This window comes from Rattus norvegicus, chromosome 1 (assembly GCF_036323735.1).
Source record: "Rattus norvegicus strain BN/NHsdMcwi chromosome 1, GRCr8, whole genome shotgun sequence".
NCBI lineage: Eukaryota > Metazoa > Chordata > Mammalia > Rodentia > Muridae > Rattus > Rattus norvegicus.
Genome location: NC_086019.1, coordinates 205,696,427 through 205,712,624, shown reverse-complemented (window position 1 = coordinate 205,712,624; position 16,198 = coordinate 205,696,427). Strand labels below are relative to the sequence as shown.

Sequence of the window (16,198 nt, the reverse complement as noted above, 5' to 3'; positions counted from 1 at the left end):
GACCTTCCTGATCTACAGCAAATGCTAGTAACAGCAGTCAAAATGGCAATGTTTTCATCTAGAGCACAGGACTATAGGTTGATACTAGTTTGTTTATGTGGTTTCAATTTGTCTATAATGAATGATTTTTTTTCTAAGACAAAAAAATGTAAACAAAATCAATTTCCTTCAAAGTGGGTAAGTACTTTTTCACATTGCAACAGAAAGCCTTAATTTTGCTGGGGTGTACGGGACTGAGTGTGGATTTGAGGAGGCTGCCTGGTTACTTGGCACCTCTGTTCTTTAACCCTAGAGTGATGAGGAGCAGAGGCAGGCAGATTGACGTCTTGCTGGTTTCCAGTCTAGTACCAGGTTCAGTGAGTGTAGTAGTTAGAATGAGAATGGACCCTAAAGCCTCTTGTTTGAATCCTTGATCCCCAAGTTGGTGGAACTCTTTGGGAAGATTAGGATGTATGGCCTTCTTGAAGGTGTGCCATGGGCTGTGAGGTTTCCATTTAGGTCTCTGCCTCTTACTTCCTGTTGCCATGACCCCCAATATAATGATTAGGAACTCACCTTCTGCAACACACACACACACACACACACACACACACACACACACACACACACACATTAAAATCTTTCTTTTATAAGTTGCCTTGGACATGGCATTGCACAGCAGTAGATAAAGTAAGACAATGAGAGACCCTGTCTGAAGAGAAGGGTAGAATGTTATAAGGCAGGTCACTGGATGTCTTCCTCTCACGCTCTCAACAGGTATACGTACACTGCACACACACACACACAAACAAACCAACCCAGAGACCAGGTGTCGTGGCCACGTAAAGAGGGTGTGCTCAAATAGAACTAAATCAAGTAAGCAAGGCATAGTAAACCCAGAACCCAAGGAGGCAGAGGCAGAGGCAAAGGTAGAGGCAGAGACAGGACTGACTTGACTTCGATGCCAGCCTGGGCTACAAAGAGTGTTTCAGGCCATCAAGAGCTATACAATGAGGCCTTGGCTCCGAAACAAACAAAACAAAAAGTTCCAACACATTTTGGCAGAGTTCCGGAAACACATTTATCCCATAGGTCAAAGGCGGGTCCAGGAATCGGCCAACAGTACCCATCAGTTTCTAACAATGAGGGCGTCAACCACTCCTAGAGCACCACTGCTACACAGCCGGGTGGACTTTCCACGGGACTGCTACTCCAGCTGGACTTCCGGGTGGTGGTCAGGCGGGTACCAAGCATCCTTTTAGTCAGCGAAAAGTACCCCGCGTAGCCCCGCCTCCACAACAAACCCCGCCCCCACGGCGAGGACACGCCTCGTAGGCCGCGCAGCGCTTCTTCCACTCCAGTCCGGAGGTCGCCGTCACGCTCCAGGTCTCCAGGCCTCGGTCTTCCTGAGGTCAGTTTCAGGTGCTATGTTAGCTCGTGGTCACTGAGAAGTCCGTACCCAGCTCAGCCGGTGAAGAGCGGGAGGCGAGACGGGCGTTCCCGGGTGGGGCGGTACTGGGGGGGAGGGACGAACGCGGCGCACTTGGATGACGCCATCTCATTGCGTTACCTCCGGCGGTGGGCTGGGGTGGTAGTGGTCCTGGTACATGAGTGTACGCACGCGCAGTCTCTCCTTCAGGCCTCTGAAGCAAGGACCTACCTAGTCAGAATTACTTTTCCCTAAACTAAGCGGTTCTTGACCTTCCTCCCCGAAAGTACCTTCTTGGGAGGTGGAAGGCCTCGATCGAGCGAGATCTGATGTAGAGAACTGCTCGATTACCCAGGTCTTCCGAGAATTGTGTGATGGCTGATCATTCAGGTCTTCGGAGACTTGTGTACTCACAGCCTGAATGGGCGACCAGGCTAGCTCTAGGCCTCTCAGGATCTAGGGGAAATGGAAGCAGCTCCCGTGGTAGGGCGCGTAACTGCTACCGCACCTCGCGACAGTATCTTTGCATTGTTGGATATCGCAGACAGATTTCTGCAGCAGCAACTTATGCTATTTTGGCAATGTGTAGGAAGGACCTTAGAACAAGCTGACCCTCGTTGCAGGATAGTGAAAAATCTAAAAACATCTCAGCATAGAGATGGTTGATTCAGTCACATAAACAGGTAATTGTGCATAAAGGAAAGCTATATTGTATCTTGTTCATATAAATGTATTTTTGCGACAGCGCCGTGCTCAGTAGACTGACCTTTGTATATGTGATTTCTTTTTTCTTTTTAAAGACACAATTTCACATTGTAGCCCAGCCTAGCCTGAAACTCACTAAGTAGCGCTAACTAGTTTTGAACTCATCCAGATCCTTCTGGATGAAGAACTGGTTGGGCCACTGTGGCTTTACACAGATAAAGTAGGTTGTGTGTGTTAGCAAAGGCTCCTAAGCTCAGTGCGGAGGAGGATGAGGGATGAGACTAGCCTTGGTTATGTACCGGGTCAAGGAGAGCCTGGAATACATAGCAAGGCCATATCTTTTTGTTTTTGTTCTCACTATGTAGCCCATGCTGTCCTTGAACTCACAAAACGCCACCTGCCTGGACCTCTGGAGCAGAGTGCTAGGATTAAAGGCAGCCCATAACCACAGATTAAAAATCTTGTATGGTGGAGCAGGCCTTTAGTCCTAGCACTCAGGAGGCAGAGGCAAGTGGATCTCTGTAAGTTTGAGGCCAGTCTGGTTTTCATTGTGAGTTCCAGGACAGCTAGAGCTACACAGTGAGACCCTGTCTTGAAAGAAAAAAAAAAAAAAACCAAGCCCCCCAAAATACTGCCCCCCCTCAATTGAAAGAGTTGTGAAAAAAAAAATACCAGTTTCATATCTGTCTCTTCACAGTTCAGGAGAGAAATTAAAAATCAAGTGTCTGTTGATGGTTCCTTTTGGAGCCTCCAAAAGATAAACATTTCTTTGCCCTTTCCACCCATTATCTCTGCCACTTCCTTAAGAGGATCCTCATGGAATCTCAGGACCAGAAGATTCCATAGAAATCATCGACACAACTGTCAAAGATAAGGTAAAACACAAAAAGCTCCTTGCCCAAAACTTACAGGAAATCCAGGACACAATGAGAAGATCAAACCTAAGGATAATAGGTATAGAAGAGAGTGAAGACTCCCAACTTAAAGGGCCAGAAAATATATTCAACAAAATTATAGAAGAAAACTTCCCTAACCTAAAGAAAGTAATGCCCATAAACATACAAGAAGCCTACAGAACTCCAAATAGATTGGACCAGAAAAGAATTCCTCCCCTCACAAAATAGTCAAAACACCAAGTGAAAAAAAAAAAGAATATTAAAGCAGTAAGGGCAAAAGGTCAAGTAACATAAAGGCAGACCTCAGAATTAGAACACAAATGCCAGCCCAGGCTACTATATCCAGCAAAACTATCATCTAACATTGAGGTAGAAACCAAGATATTCCATGACAATACCAAATTTATACAATATCTTTCTACAAATCCAGCCCTACAAAGGATAATAAATGGCAAAGCCCAACACAAGGAGGTAAATTACACCCTAGAAAAGGCAAGAAAGTGATCTCCTTGTAACAAAACCAAAAGAAGAGAAGCAAAAAAAAAAAAAAAAAAAAAAAAAAAAAAGAGGATCCTCATGACTGTACCTGGACCCGGACCCACCCACCCATGTTAGTTTTCCCATACAGCATGCAGTAAAGTTAGTTGCCAACTCAGCACCCAGGGAGCCCTTGCTCCCCTTACTTTCACTTCTCACCCTTCCTCATTAAGTGTGGTCTCTATAGAAACCCTCATTTTCATGCTGGTAGAAGGAATACAGATAAGGAAGACAGGTGCTTGCTGTCTTTAGTTTGTCCTGAGGTCCTGGTGAGATGCTAGAAAGATATTGTACCTGCCACCCACATGGCTTGCCTGAACCCAGGATCCTAAGTTGGTAGTCCCTGCCATTTGTCTGTAGGTACTGAGTATCTATGAAAAAACTACAGCTCTCACCTTAAAGGGAATAAGAGATAGTATATTCTGGAGTCATTGTTAGTGACCATGGCCTGAGAACACAGATTTCGGTTACTCCAAATTCTGTTTGAACATGGAAGCAGTTTCATGAAGTTTTGTAGTTTTACAGAAGAAAATCATAAGTCAAGGCAAGTTTAAATACATTGGTGGGCACATCACAGCGATAGGTACAACAAGATGAAGGAAGGTCTTCTGTAGGGCCAAGGTGCTATCTGATGACACTCTTAGACTTTAGTTTAGTGGAAGCCACTGGTCTACTAAGTTAAAAGATTCCAAAAGGAAGCTGGGTGTGGTGACACATACCTTTCATGCCAGCACTCAGTGCGAAGGAGAAGGCAGATCTTCGTGAGCTGTATGTAGGCCAGTCTGGGGGGGAGGGGGGAGAGAGAAGGAGTGTGTGTGTGTGTGTGTGTGTGTGTGTGTGTGTGTGTGTGTGTGTGTGTGTTAGAGTTAGTTCCAGGAACCCCTATCATGACCCCCCCCAAAAAAAAAATCCCAAAAGGTTTCTATTAGTCACAGATGTTACTTCTGACATAGAGGTGGGCAAGGAAGAGCTGCCCTAGAGGGCTAGAACTCGCCCAGGATAATGTAGCCTCTGGAACTACACCATTCTGATTCTGCCACAGCACTGCAAGTCTAATCAACCGGTCTCTGTAAACACAGCTTCTTTTCAGGAATTCTCCTTCATGTTAGCAACAAGTAAAGGCTGGCCTGGCCAAAGTGTTCCTGCTGACTGGGCAGGCTTTATCTTTCCCCAAAGCACTGATCCCTACTTCACTGACCAGTTGCTGGTGTCTTGGTGCAGTGAGGGCAGCTCCTACAGCAATGAAGATTAAGCTGTGTCTGTAGTGGCCACTGTGCAGGGTTCATGAAGCTGAGCTCCGTTCCAACCTATCTTCTTGCCTGCCTCTTTGCCTCCTTTTCTCCCATTAGAGCTCCCTGTCCCAAGCGTTTTGGGGAACACAGTCCCTGTTTCCTATGCTGGCCTGCTGGAATCTCCTTTACTTATGTTATTAGAGTCCTGGCAGGGACTTAGAACAGCACCTGGCACATGACCAGTGTTTAACAAATACTTGGGGTGGATGAATACCAGTTCCTTGACAGGTGTTGTGTGTGGCCATCTGCGCAAGAGAGCAAGGCTCCTGAGGGACAAACTCTCAATGCTGATTTTTTTCCACATCGCTAGAATCCCAGCACTCAGGAAGCAAATTCAAGGCTTTCCTGGGCTACACATCAAGACCTTGTTTCAAAAATGCTGAAACCAAAAGCAAATCCCATAACTTGGGAGTATATTACAAAGTTTAAACATGGGCTGGAGGGATGGCTTAGCAGTTAGGAGCATGACTTAGTTCCCGGCACCTGAATGGTGGCCATTCCCTGAGAATCTGATCCCCTTTTCTGACCTCTCTGGGCATGATGCATAGACTTATATGCAGACGAAGCATATATATATATATATATATATATATATATATATATATATATATTATAATACAAATATGAGAAATGCTTAAATAGTGACGAAATGCTTGCCTTTTGGGGGTGTTGAGAGCCTCATGCATCAGAGGTGGTATGTTACCACCCTCAGCCACATTCCTGGGGACATAAAGGACGCTTTGAACACTGTTCTATCCATCAAAACCTTGTTGACTTGTAGGAGAGAGAGATGGGCGTGTGCTGTTGTTGATGCTAGAATCTCTCATCACAGTTGCACCCATTTCGAGGCAGTTGTGAATCATTTAACAGTTTTAGTCAGACCCAAAGAAGTGACTCAGGTTTGTCAAGTTCTGTTCCCAAAGTGCAGCCTGCATGTGGGAGGGGCAGACCTGATGGGCGGTCTCCAGACCGCAAAGTGAAAGGCTAGTTGGGGCCAGAGAATGGGAACCAGCCAAAGTCTCTAGGCCCCGCCCTGGGCGGAAGAAACCGGAGCGACTGGGACCTTTAGCAGCGGCACCAGGTGAGCTAGGGCCATGTTTTGGGGCTCCCGTCTGCCTTTGAGAGTCTTTTTCGGGTCCCTTCCTGGCCTTCTTAATACGTGGCAGAGCGTCTGGACCAGAAGGTTCGAGGGACCAAAAATTAGGGCGGGGGCAGGGGCGGGATCACGGCTCGGGCGAGCCTCTGAGGCCTGTTCCTTCTTAGGGTGACACACTGGTGCCCTGAGGAGCCTTTCTCAGTGCTTGAAGGCTGAGCTCATAGCTCGGTCACCAGCGGCCTGTTACCAGCTGCCTGTTCGCTCACTTTAAGGCCCAAAGAGGGTGTCTTCAGATCCTAGGATTAACCCAACAGAGCTACAGCTAGGAGCAGCTAGCTAGCAAGCAACCCCCAATCACATCTAAGCAGAGGCCTGAATAATGCCTCTAAGCCGGGCTGGTGGGGCCTCCTGCCTGGTCACCTGTGTGCTTTCCAAGGGCCTGGTCCCAAGGCCAAATAAGGGGAGGCGTGTGGGAGGAGAGTCAGCTGCCTGGTTACTTTCACATCCCTTGTCCCTGACCTCAGATGATCACAGATAACTGGCTGGCCCCCTGCCTCCCATAAAGTCCAGTCCTGTGCTTTCCCCAAAGGGAAAAGGACCCAGTTGTAGTGCAGAAGAGAACAGGACTTGTGGACTTGGGAGCTGTGCCTGTGACTAGAAGTACTGTAACTGCCCCACCCCACTGGTAGTGCCCCAGTGATGACTGGGTTTGGATGACACATCTGATCCAGGCAGTGCTGGTTTTACTCACTGGCTCGACGAGGGTGGGGATAACTCTGGTTTCTCCATCCCCTGGCTGTATGACCACAGTGAGTTATCTATATCCTTGCCTCAGTTTTCCGTTACTTGTGTCAATATGTGTAAAGTTTATCTTTCCCCATGGTGGACTCCTAGCCCTGGGAAGGGAGGGGAAGACCCCTTTAGCAAGGCTATGCTGTACCAGGTGCTGTAACTTCACACAGAACTGCTGTCATTGTCATAACTGTTATAGAGAGTAGCCGAAGTGATTTCTGTTTCTCTTAAACAGAACCTAGCACTCCTCTCCCTCCTCTGTGCTGGCAGCACAGCACAGATCACTTCTTCCAAGGAGCCCACCAGGATACCCACATGCTGTCCAGGCTAGCTTTCGTGGCAGTTGTTCAGGAATGTGGAGACATGGGTAGCTGTCTTCAGGCCTCAGAAACATCCTTCCTTCCACAGACAGTGCCTTGTCCTGTTTGTCCTAGCCCTCTTAGTGTGATAGACAATCTGGGTCATTTGCAGGCTGAGCCTGAGCCTACCGAGGGTCCTGGCCTGACCTGAGTGAGTCCTTAGACTCAGAAGAAAGTCTCAGAAGCGGAAAATGCTGTAGTGGCTGCCTATGAATACTCTCCTTCCCCCAGAGTCCTGTGTCTTCCTGCCCTGAATTCAAGTGGTTGCTTGTGTCTAGGCTTCATGCTCCCTGGCATCTGACTTTGTAGATGGCTTGGCAACAGAGTGTGGTGCTAGCCCACCTTGTTCTCTGAGTAAGAAGTGGGCTGAATGAGTAGGAAGCTGTCCTACCAGGGTTTGCAGACCATAGCCAGGCTCCCACAAATAAGCAGGAGGTGTCCAGGCAGAGCTGGTATCCTGGTGCTGCCTGCAGCAGGAAAGAGGTGCTGGGGCTGCTGGATTCCTTCAGAAGCTAGGAGGGGACTGTGTCACATAGTCCTAGGCACTCAGGTTCTGTTCCTCTTAATGGTACCATGTCGTTAGCCCCTCCCTGATAACTTGTTTACTTCTGAAGACTCAGTGTGTGGATACATTGGTTGAGGAGAGGCTGGACCCCTGCTGAAAAAAAATATACTGTTAGTTTTTGGACTCATCTTGCTACAAATTCTAGCCTGTCAAGGTATGAAATTTTCTCAAGAGTTCTCGTCCTTCTTCTTCTGCCCAGACTACACTGTGCACCCACCATGAGTCTTGACATCCAGTGTGAGCAGCTGAGTGATGCCCGGTGGACAGAGCTCCTTCCCCTGATCCAACAATACCAAGTGGTCAGGTAGAGGCAGCCGTGGGGACCTTGTGGGGACAGTTGGGTCTGGCTGGGAGGGCAGTACTCTGTTGTGCAGGTGGGTGGTCCTTGCAGGTTGGTGCCACCTGATAGGGGCTTATTGTGTTCCAAAAGCACTCGATTCCTGGACATGAGGATGTTTTGCATGATCTTGATGAGATGTTACTCTTGAGTTTTTCAACATTTTTGTATGTTTGTTTTTAGACAGGGTTCCACTCTATAACTCTTACTGGCCTGGAGTTAGCCAATTAGTTTCCATCACAATAGAAACTGAACATGTGGTACAAGCCTATAATCCCAGTATTGGGCATGGGGATGGAGGAGGATCAGACACCCAAGGCCATTTTCTGGTCCATAGTTTGAAGTTAGTCTGAGATACACGAGTTTAACAACAACTGAGTACTGGCTGTGTAGCTCATGTAGGTAGGTAGTAGAACTTGACTAGCATGTATCATGTATGAGAAGCATGTGCGAACCACTGTAGGCTCAGGTATGGTGGGCAGGCTTGGTGTGGAGGGGGACTGCAGCTGCAGTGGTAGGCTCCTTGCATTCAGCAGTTGGAACCTTTGTTTCTCAGCTTTGCCCTCTGGCTGAGAAAAGGAGTTCCTGCCAGCCCTCCTCACTAGGCTGTTGCAGTGCTTGGTGACACAAGTTCACAGGCCAGACATAGATGCCTGCTTCACCCTCACCTTTCCTGCGACAGGTTAGGTTTGAGGCAGAGTCAGCAGGTTATTCAGGCTTCCTCAGCCATCTGTCAGCTTCCCATGACCATACCTCATATTCTCACGCTGCCTGGCACTTCTAGGCAGATTCCCAGATCTGCCCTGCGACTTTCCCTGTTCGGATCACTTAGGATCTTATGTGACTTTACCGATCATCTCATTAGACCCTTCTGCAGAGCCCCCTTCCTCTTGTGACCTGAGTTTTGACTCTAGATACCCTGCACATGTTCCCTTGGCTAGTCTGAGTGAGGGCTTTTCGTGGTGGTCAATGTGCTTTTCAGAGAGTATGGACACACCATGGGTGTGGCCTGTCACATGGTGTCCTGTGTGGCCGTGACTGAGTCATCAGTTGCTATGGCTCATCATGTACTCATGCTGCTGCAGCTCTGACCATGTCTGAGTTCCTCTGCCTGCTATCAACATCCATTCCTACCCTCCCCAGCCCACCTCTCAGCCGGAGCTGGGTGCAAGCTGGTAAACAGACAATTCTAGCTCTTGGTTTTCTTTGAGACAGCTTTCTTCCACTACGTATCCCAGGCTGACTTGGGCCTGTTTCGAGTTTAAGCACTGTAGTTATAATCCATATTTGAATTTCTTGGCTCCGGATGGGTCATACCAGCTGTTTTGTGAGATTGATGCTTGAGTCTGAGGCCGGCATCATGCTGACTCAGGGGTACTGCTTGCAGGCTGGATGACTGTGGCCTCACTGAAGTGCGGTGCAAAGACATCAGGTCAGCGATCCAGGCCAACCCTGCCCTGACAGAGCTCAGCCTACGCACCAATGAACTGGGTGATGCTGGTGTGGGTCTGGTGCTCCAGGGCCTGCAGAATCCCACTTGTAAGATCCAGAAGCTGAGGTAAGCCCAGGGGCTCAGCCCAGTCTACCCAGGACAGAACTTGGACAAATAGGCAGCTGTGATGTAGAAAGTCACTGAGAAGTTGGAGAGGTGGGAAGGGACAGCTTGTGGTGATAGGCACCCCAGCTTTAGCCAGGACACCAGTGAAGTGTGCAGTGCTGGGGCAAGCCACATTATGGCTCTGTTCCAGGTCCCAGTCCCTAGTAAAAATTTGGCTGAGCCATCAGGTCCTTAGGCTGGGATCCCCATCTAGAGGAAAAGCAGTGCCCTAACCCTGCAAGACGTGATAGGAATGAATCTGTTCGTGCCTGCTGCTGACGATATGTGCTTCAGCCTTCAGAACTGCAGCTTGACGGAAGCTGGCTGTGGGGTCCTGCCTGATGTGCTGCGCTCTTTGTCTACCCTGCGTGAACTACATCTCAATGACAACCCTCTGGGGGATGAAGGCCTGAAGCTGCTCTGTGAAGGACTCCGGGACCCCCAGTGCCGTCTTGAGAAGCTTCAGTGAGTGTATACCTTGCCAGGGTCCCTGACCCAGACCAGCCATCAGTAAGACTCACATTCCGCACATTAGATGAGAACTTTGAAGGTGTTCCTAGGGTTCCAGGGCTTCCCCTTTGCTAAGGGCTGGAGCGGACGCCAGTGTAGTCTGGCTAGATTTTGTAGAGTGTGATCACAGATGAGCTGAAGACACTTCTCCAATAGGAACTTGTTTCTATCTGCTGGGTCGGGGAGAACCTCAGAATGTTAGCAGGGCTCTTCAGTGAAGGTTTCCTGAGCAGCCTGATGGCTCTAGGTATTCACTGTGCCTGACTAATCAGATCAGGCCTAAGGAGGCAATGGGAAATGGGACACTAGCACCCCTTATGTTTCCCCAATACTGCATTTCTAGACCTGTCCTTATTCCTTTGATGTGCCTGAGACCCCTGCTTGCCCCCAGGTTGGAATACTGTAACCTCACAGCTACCAGCTGCGAGCCCCTGGCCTCAGTGCTCAGGGTGAAACCTGACTTTAAAGAGCTAGTATTGAGCAACAATGACTTCCATGAGGCTGGTATCCACACTCTGTGCCAGGGCCTGAAGGATTCTGCCTGTCAACTGGAGTCACTCAAGTATGTACTAGGCCACAGAGGCCAAGGGGTAGGGTTAGGCACCAGTGCTCCTCTTACCATGTCCTATGTCTCCAGACTGGAGAACTGTGGTATCACATCAGCCAACTGCAAGGATCTGTGTGATGTTGTGGCCTCCAAAGCCTCACTGCAAGAACTGGACTTGGGCAGCAACAAGCTGGGCAACACAGGCATTGCAGCACTGTGCTCAGGACTGCTGCTTCCCAGCTGCAGGCTGAGGACTCTGTGGTGAGTTGGTCCCCAGTCTCTTCTTATAGGGATAGAGGACATGGTGATGAGCGGGGGATATTCTTGAATAATTTTGTTATCCCACAGGCTCTGGGACTGTGATGTCACTGCAGAAGGCTGCAAGGACCTGTGCCGTGTCCTCAGAGCCAAGCAGAGCCTGAAGGAACTCAGCCTAGCTGGCAATGAGCTGAAGGATGAGGGTGCCCAACTGCTGTGTGAGAGCCTGTTAGAGCCTGGCTGTCAGCTGGAGTCACTGTGGTGAGGGCCCAAGGGAGGCTAAGGTATATCCAGGACAGAAAATACAGAAAGGCTAGGGTGACGTGGGGTTTGGGAGAGGCTGGTGGACCCTGGGAGATGGTGTCAGGAGGAGGACAGTGCTAGATTGAGGTGCAGATAAACAGATGCAGAATGGGGAAGGGAGTGGGTGAGCCAGCTGGGTCCCTTCCTGGACCTCCAAGGGAAGGGCTAGGTGGAGCTACTGGCTCCAGCCTTTTTGTTCCCACAGGGTAAAGACCTGTAGCCTCACAGCTGCCTCTTGTCCCCACTTCTGCTCGGTGTTGACCAAAAATCGTTCTCTGTTTGAGCTGCAAATGAGCAGCAACCCGCTGGGAGACTCGGGAGTCGTGGAGCTTTGCAAGGCCCTGGGCTATCCGGACACAGTGCTGCGTGTGCTTTGGTAAGTGTGCTGCGCTGTAGAGGCAGGCATAGCTCCACGTTCTGGCCACCTTCTGTGAGAAGCCCCAGGGAGAGATGACCTGTCTCACCCCCTTTTGAAATGGGGTCTGTGTAGCCCTGGTACTCAAACTCAGAAATATATCTGTCTCTGCCTTCTGAGTGCTAGGGATAAGCTTGTACCACCGGGCCTGGGTTCCTTCATTTCCTTAGTCACATTCTACCTTCCAAGCATGAGTTCTACACTCTAGTACTCTTGTTTCTAGTACTCTGTGCATGCTGGTCACTGAGCTAGATGTAGAGCCTGGGGTATTTATTTCTATTTCTTTCTGGTTCCAGGGAGATCTCTGCTGTGCCACAGGAAGATCTCTGTGTCCTGTGTGTCTGCCTATTTTACTTTATTTTCTGGCAGTTTTTCTTTCTTCTTTCCTTCCTTGGTTTTCCACGATAGGGTTTCTTGGTATAACAGAGCCCTGGTTGTCCTGGACTAGCTTTTGTAGACCAGGCTGTCCTTGAGCTCAGAGATCTGTCTGCATCTGCCCCCCAAGTGTTGGGATTTAAAGGCATGAGTCACCACCCCTGGTTTTTTGGCAGATTTTAAATTTTACATTTCTGTTTACCCGTGTGTTTGCCCAAGTTCATACACCATGTATGCATGTGCAAGTCAGAAAATAACTTGCAGTTGTCTTTCTACTATGGGGTTCCAAGCATGGAATTCACTTTGTTGGGCTTGGCAGGAAGTAAGCCCAGCCCTCTTTGGCAGCTCTTAAATTTTCCTACCCATTGTGCTCTGGGCTATTGATTTGCCTATATGTGGGTCTTGGCCTGGACAAGTAATGTGCTTTCTTGATCTTTCTCCTTTTCCTTTCTCCCTCAGCATCCAGGAGTCAGTCCTTGGGTTTTAAGGGAGAACAATTCAATTCCTGTCCTCTTTTTAAGTTTTTGTTCTCATTTCTAAGATTCCCCATTTTCTAGCCAGTCCAGAGTATCATTTTGCTCTTAGTGTTTTGTCTTTTACCATTTACCTCAGCCTTACCTTCTGTGGCAGCACATCTTGCCTCTCGGTCATTCTGGACTGGACACTAGTTGACGGGTGGGCCAGGCCACTACGGGGATTACAGCCCTGTAGTCTCTCCTGTCCAGGAACTAGCATCTTGATTGTGGGATAATCTGGAAATCTTGGGGAAAGAAGTGTGGGTCCTGTTCCATGAGACTTGGGGCCCGCTACAATCACCTACAGATACAGTTCTGCAAATTTCGGGCACACCTCAGGGAGCCAATCTATAGCAGCTTCTTGATGTCACTTGGCCTACTTGTACCTTGTACTCCCTAGTATTCTGGCTTCCTGGGCTCCCTCTGATTGGTATGGATGCTAGACCACTTACCTTTGGCCTGTGTCCCACTCTCCCTCAGTCTGGAAGCCTGCCTACCCTGCCACTTTCAGTGGGCATCCTGATGTAGCTTAGCCTTGGTGCACAGGCTTCTGACCTAGCCAGGCTCCTGGTGCTGAGAGACATGAGTATGAAGCCAGAGTTCTCTAATCCAGCCAAGGGAAGCTTAGCTACATTTGAAGTGTGGAGGGCTGCCTTCCCGCCAAAGCTCAGATGTGAACAGCTCTGTCCTCCCGACCCAGGCTGGGAGACTGTGATGTGACAGACAGTGGCTGCAGCAGCCTTGCCACTGTCCTGCTGGCCAACCGCAGCTTGAGGGAACTGGACCTCAGTAACAACTGCATGGGGGACACCGGTGTCCTACAACTGCTGGAGAGCCTCAAACAGCCCAGCTGCGCCCTTCAGCAGCTTGTGTAAGTGGATGTAGTTGGTGAAGGTGGTGTACGTGGCTCAGAGGGTTGTCAGGAAGATGGGCATAGTAAATAGGGGCACCCCGACTCATCTTTCCTGCTTGCCTGTGTACAGCCTGTATGACATTTACTGGACGGATGAGGTGGAAGACCAGCTTCGGGCCCTGGAGGAGGAAAGGCCATCCCTGAGGATCATTTCCTGAGATGTACACCTCTGGACACAAGATATTAATCCAGCCCCAGAGGCAGCCCACCAGATCTCTGGCTTTGGGTGTCCTAGGGTTGACTGGCGATAAGCATTGGGATCTTACTTCAGTAGAAAACTTTAAGACACTTTATAACTATTAAAATACTTTGTTGGCAAGAAAGGTCCTCATCATCATTTGTGGGCTGGTGTAGCTCTGCTATGGACCCATGATGCTATGACTGCCCTGTGTATGGCGTAGTTCATGCATATGCTCAGCCCAGCAGTGGGTCCTTACTCAGTCTCAAAGGTAGCCTTTTTAAAAAACCAGGGTCTTGCTACTGTAGCCTTGGCCAGCCTTCAATATGAAGACTGGGACTACAGACAGTGTGGAGGGGTTTCCAGCTGTGTGCTATTACACCTTGCTCCAAGGGAGGCCTTAAAGGGACTTTCAGAGCTGAAATCTTCCTGCCCACACTGAGGAGTGTGAGTGAGGAGGAGCTCAGCTTGCAACAGTCAAGAATGACTCTGAAAGATACATTCCCATACCTGAACTCCTGGGACTGGGGTAAGCCTCAGTGGTAAAGTTCTTCCCAATACAAAAAAGGTTGAAAACAAAGCAAACCATAAGAGATCAAAATCTCTAAAGTCTAAAACCCCCAAATTATAAAAGGTTGAAATCCTCAAGGTTGGGCTGGAGAGATTGCTCAGTGGTTAAGAGCACTGGCTAGTCCTCACAGGTCCTGAGTTCAATTCCCAGCAACCACATGGTGACTCACAACCATCTGTAATGGGATCTGATGCCCTCTTCTGGTGTGTCTGAGGACTACTACAGTGTACTCTCAAGCTCCCCTTAAGAGACCTGCCTGTTCTTCGCCTCTCAAGTTCTTCGCATGTGCAAATTTATTTTTATGTGTATGGGTGTTCTGCAAACATTTATGTCTGTGTCAAATCCTATGGAACTTTGTTACAGCCATGTGGTGCTGGGAACAGAAACCAGGTCCTCTGGAAGAGCAAACTTCTAACTGCTTAGTCATCTCTCCAGTCCCCTAGTTGTATTGTTTTTTCCTTTTTCCCCCCTCAGCAAAAGGGATTGTGTTTATTGGTGCACACAGCCATGGGGCAGACTCTCTTCTGCAGAAAGTCAGTCAGAAAAAGGTCATTTATTATTTTTCTTAAAGATAGGTTCTCTGTGTAGCCCTGGTTTGCTTCCTAAGAGGTCAGCCTCCTTCTACTGAATGTTGGGATCAAAAGCATGTGCTGTCATGCTCAGCTAAGATTACACTTACTTGTACAAGTGTGCCAGTGTCATGTGTGTGCCAACTGCAACCCAACAGTTAACATCTACAATATTGACTGAGAGGCTGACCTTGAAGTTATAGTAGTCCTGCCTAAATTACCTGGAGTGCTAAAATTACAGACATAAACCACCATGCCTACCAACTGTTGAGATTTGGTCTTTTTCTGTATATTATATTGCTAAGTAAGGGACCCCCAAGATCTGGTTGCCCCAGGGACAAAAGTCTGTACATAGTCTCAAGTGATGCTATGTGACTTTTCCCCCATGTTATTTCTGATCGGTAAATAAAGATGCTGACAGCCAGTAGCTGGGCAGGAGAGGCACAGGTTTTAGGGTTCCTGGGCCTGGGGGGTCAGGAGAGGACCATAAGGGAGAAGGTGAGGAGGAAGAAAAAGTCACCATGGGTTAGGAGTCAAGAAAACATGGCCCACAGGCTAGTCAATTGGAGTTAAGAGCAGCCCCAATGAAACATAGTAATAACTTGGAGTTATCGATAGAAAATAGATTTTAATAACATAGAGGGTAGATATCTTCCCAGCTCTTGTGCTGTTTAGTGCTTACTTTAATAAAAGTTGTGTGTCTTTTATCTGAAAACTAAATGGTCAAAGGCAGGGTAGAAACCCCATATTGGGATTAAAAATGTCTACAACAACCAACTTTTGTTGTTCTAACCAGGATTTATAAGTAACCTGATTAAAAATGAGCAATACATCTTAACAGAAATAGCTTTAAAACAAAGCCAGAAAGGAAAAATGCTCACTGCCACTGGTCACCTGGAAATGCAAATCAAAACCAGTAAGATGTCATCTTACCTCAGGAGAATGGCTGCTATGAAAGAGATACCAAGTGCATGGGGCTGCAGAGATGGTTACGTGGTAGGAATACTTGCTGCGCCTGTAGACGATCTGGGTTCCCAGCACTCCTATGTCAGCTCTCAACCATTTCTTTACTCCAGTTCCAGGAGAGCCAAAGACTTCTGGCCTCAAGCACTCATGTAGTACACACGCATACATCCAGGCAAAACATGTCTTATACTCATAAAGTAAATCTTTAAAAAATTTTAAGTAGTTAAAAAGAAAAAACAACAACAAAAAACCCCAAAAACAAAAAGAATCATGTGGTGGCGGCGCAGGCCTTAGGAGGCAGAGGCAGTCAGTATCTGAGTTTGAGGCCAGCCTGATCTACAGAGTGAGTTCCAGGACAGCCAGGGCTAATACACAAAGAAACCTTGACTTGAAGAAACAAAACCAAAAAGATAACAGATACTGGTCAGAGTTAAAAATGGTTGCTCAGTCTTATAATTCCACCACTCAGGAAGCAGACGCACGCTACAAGTTTG

At 48.3% G+C, this 16,198-nt stretch overlaps 1 protein-coding gene across 4 annotated transcripts; it reads left to right on the top strand.

Annotated features, from left to right (window-relative positions):
* Window positions 1–1,276: 1,276 nt before the first annotated feature.
* Window positions 1,277–13,743, top strand: Rnh1 (ribonuclease/angiogenin inhibitor 1). Of its 4 annotated transcripts, none has more exons than NM_139105.3 (10): window positions 1,277–1,390; window positions 7,850–7,954; window positions 9,375–9,545; window positions 9,879–10,049; window positions 10,486–10,656; window positions 10,732–10,902; window positions 10,990–11,160; window positions 11,408–11,578; window positions 13,208–13,378; window positions 13,491–13,739. In NM_139105.3, the coding sequence occupies exons 2-10, from the start codon at window positions 7,869–7,871 to the stop codon at window positions 13,576–13,578; spliced, it is 1,371 nt and encodes a 456-aa protein (NP_620805.2). In that variant the 5' UTR covers window positions 1,277–1,390; window positions 7,850–7,868; the 3' UTR covers window positions 13,579–13,739. The 4 variants fall into 4 exon arrangements, with proteins under 4 accessions (NP_620805.2, NP_001257692.1, NP_001257691.1 ...); NM_001270763.1 differs by lacking the exon at window positions 1,277–1,390 and adding an exon at window positions 5,815–5,919; NM_001270762.1 differs by lacking the exon at window positions 1,277–1,390 and adding an exon at window positions 5,923–6,021.
* Window positions 13,744–16,198: the final 2,455 nt, after the last annotated feature.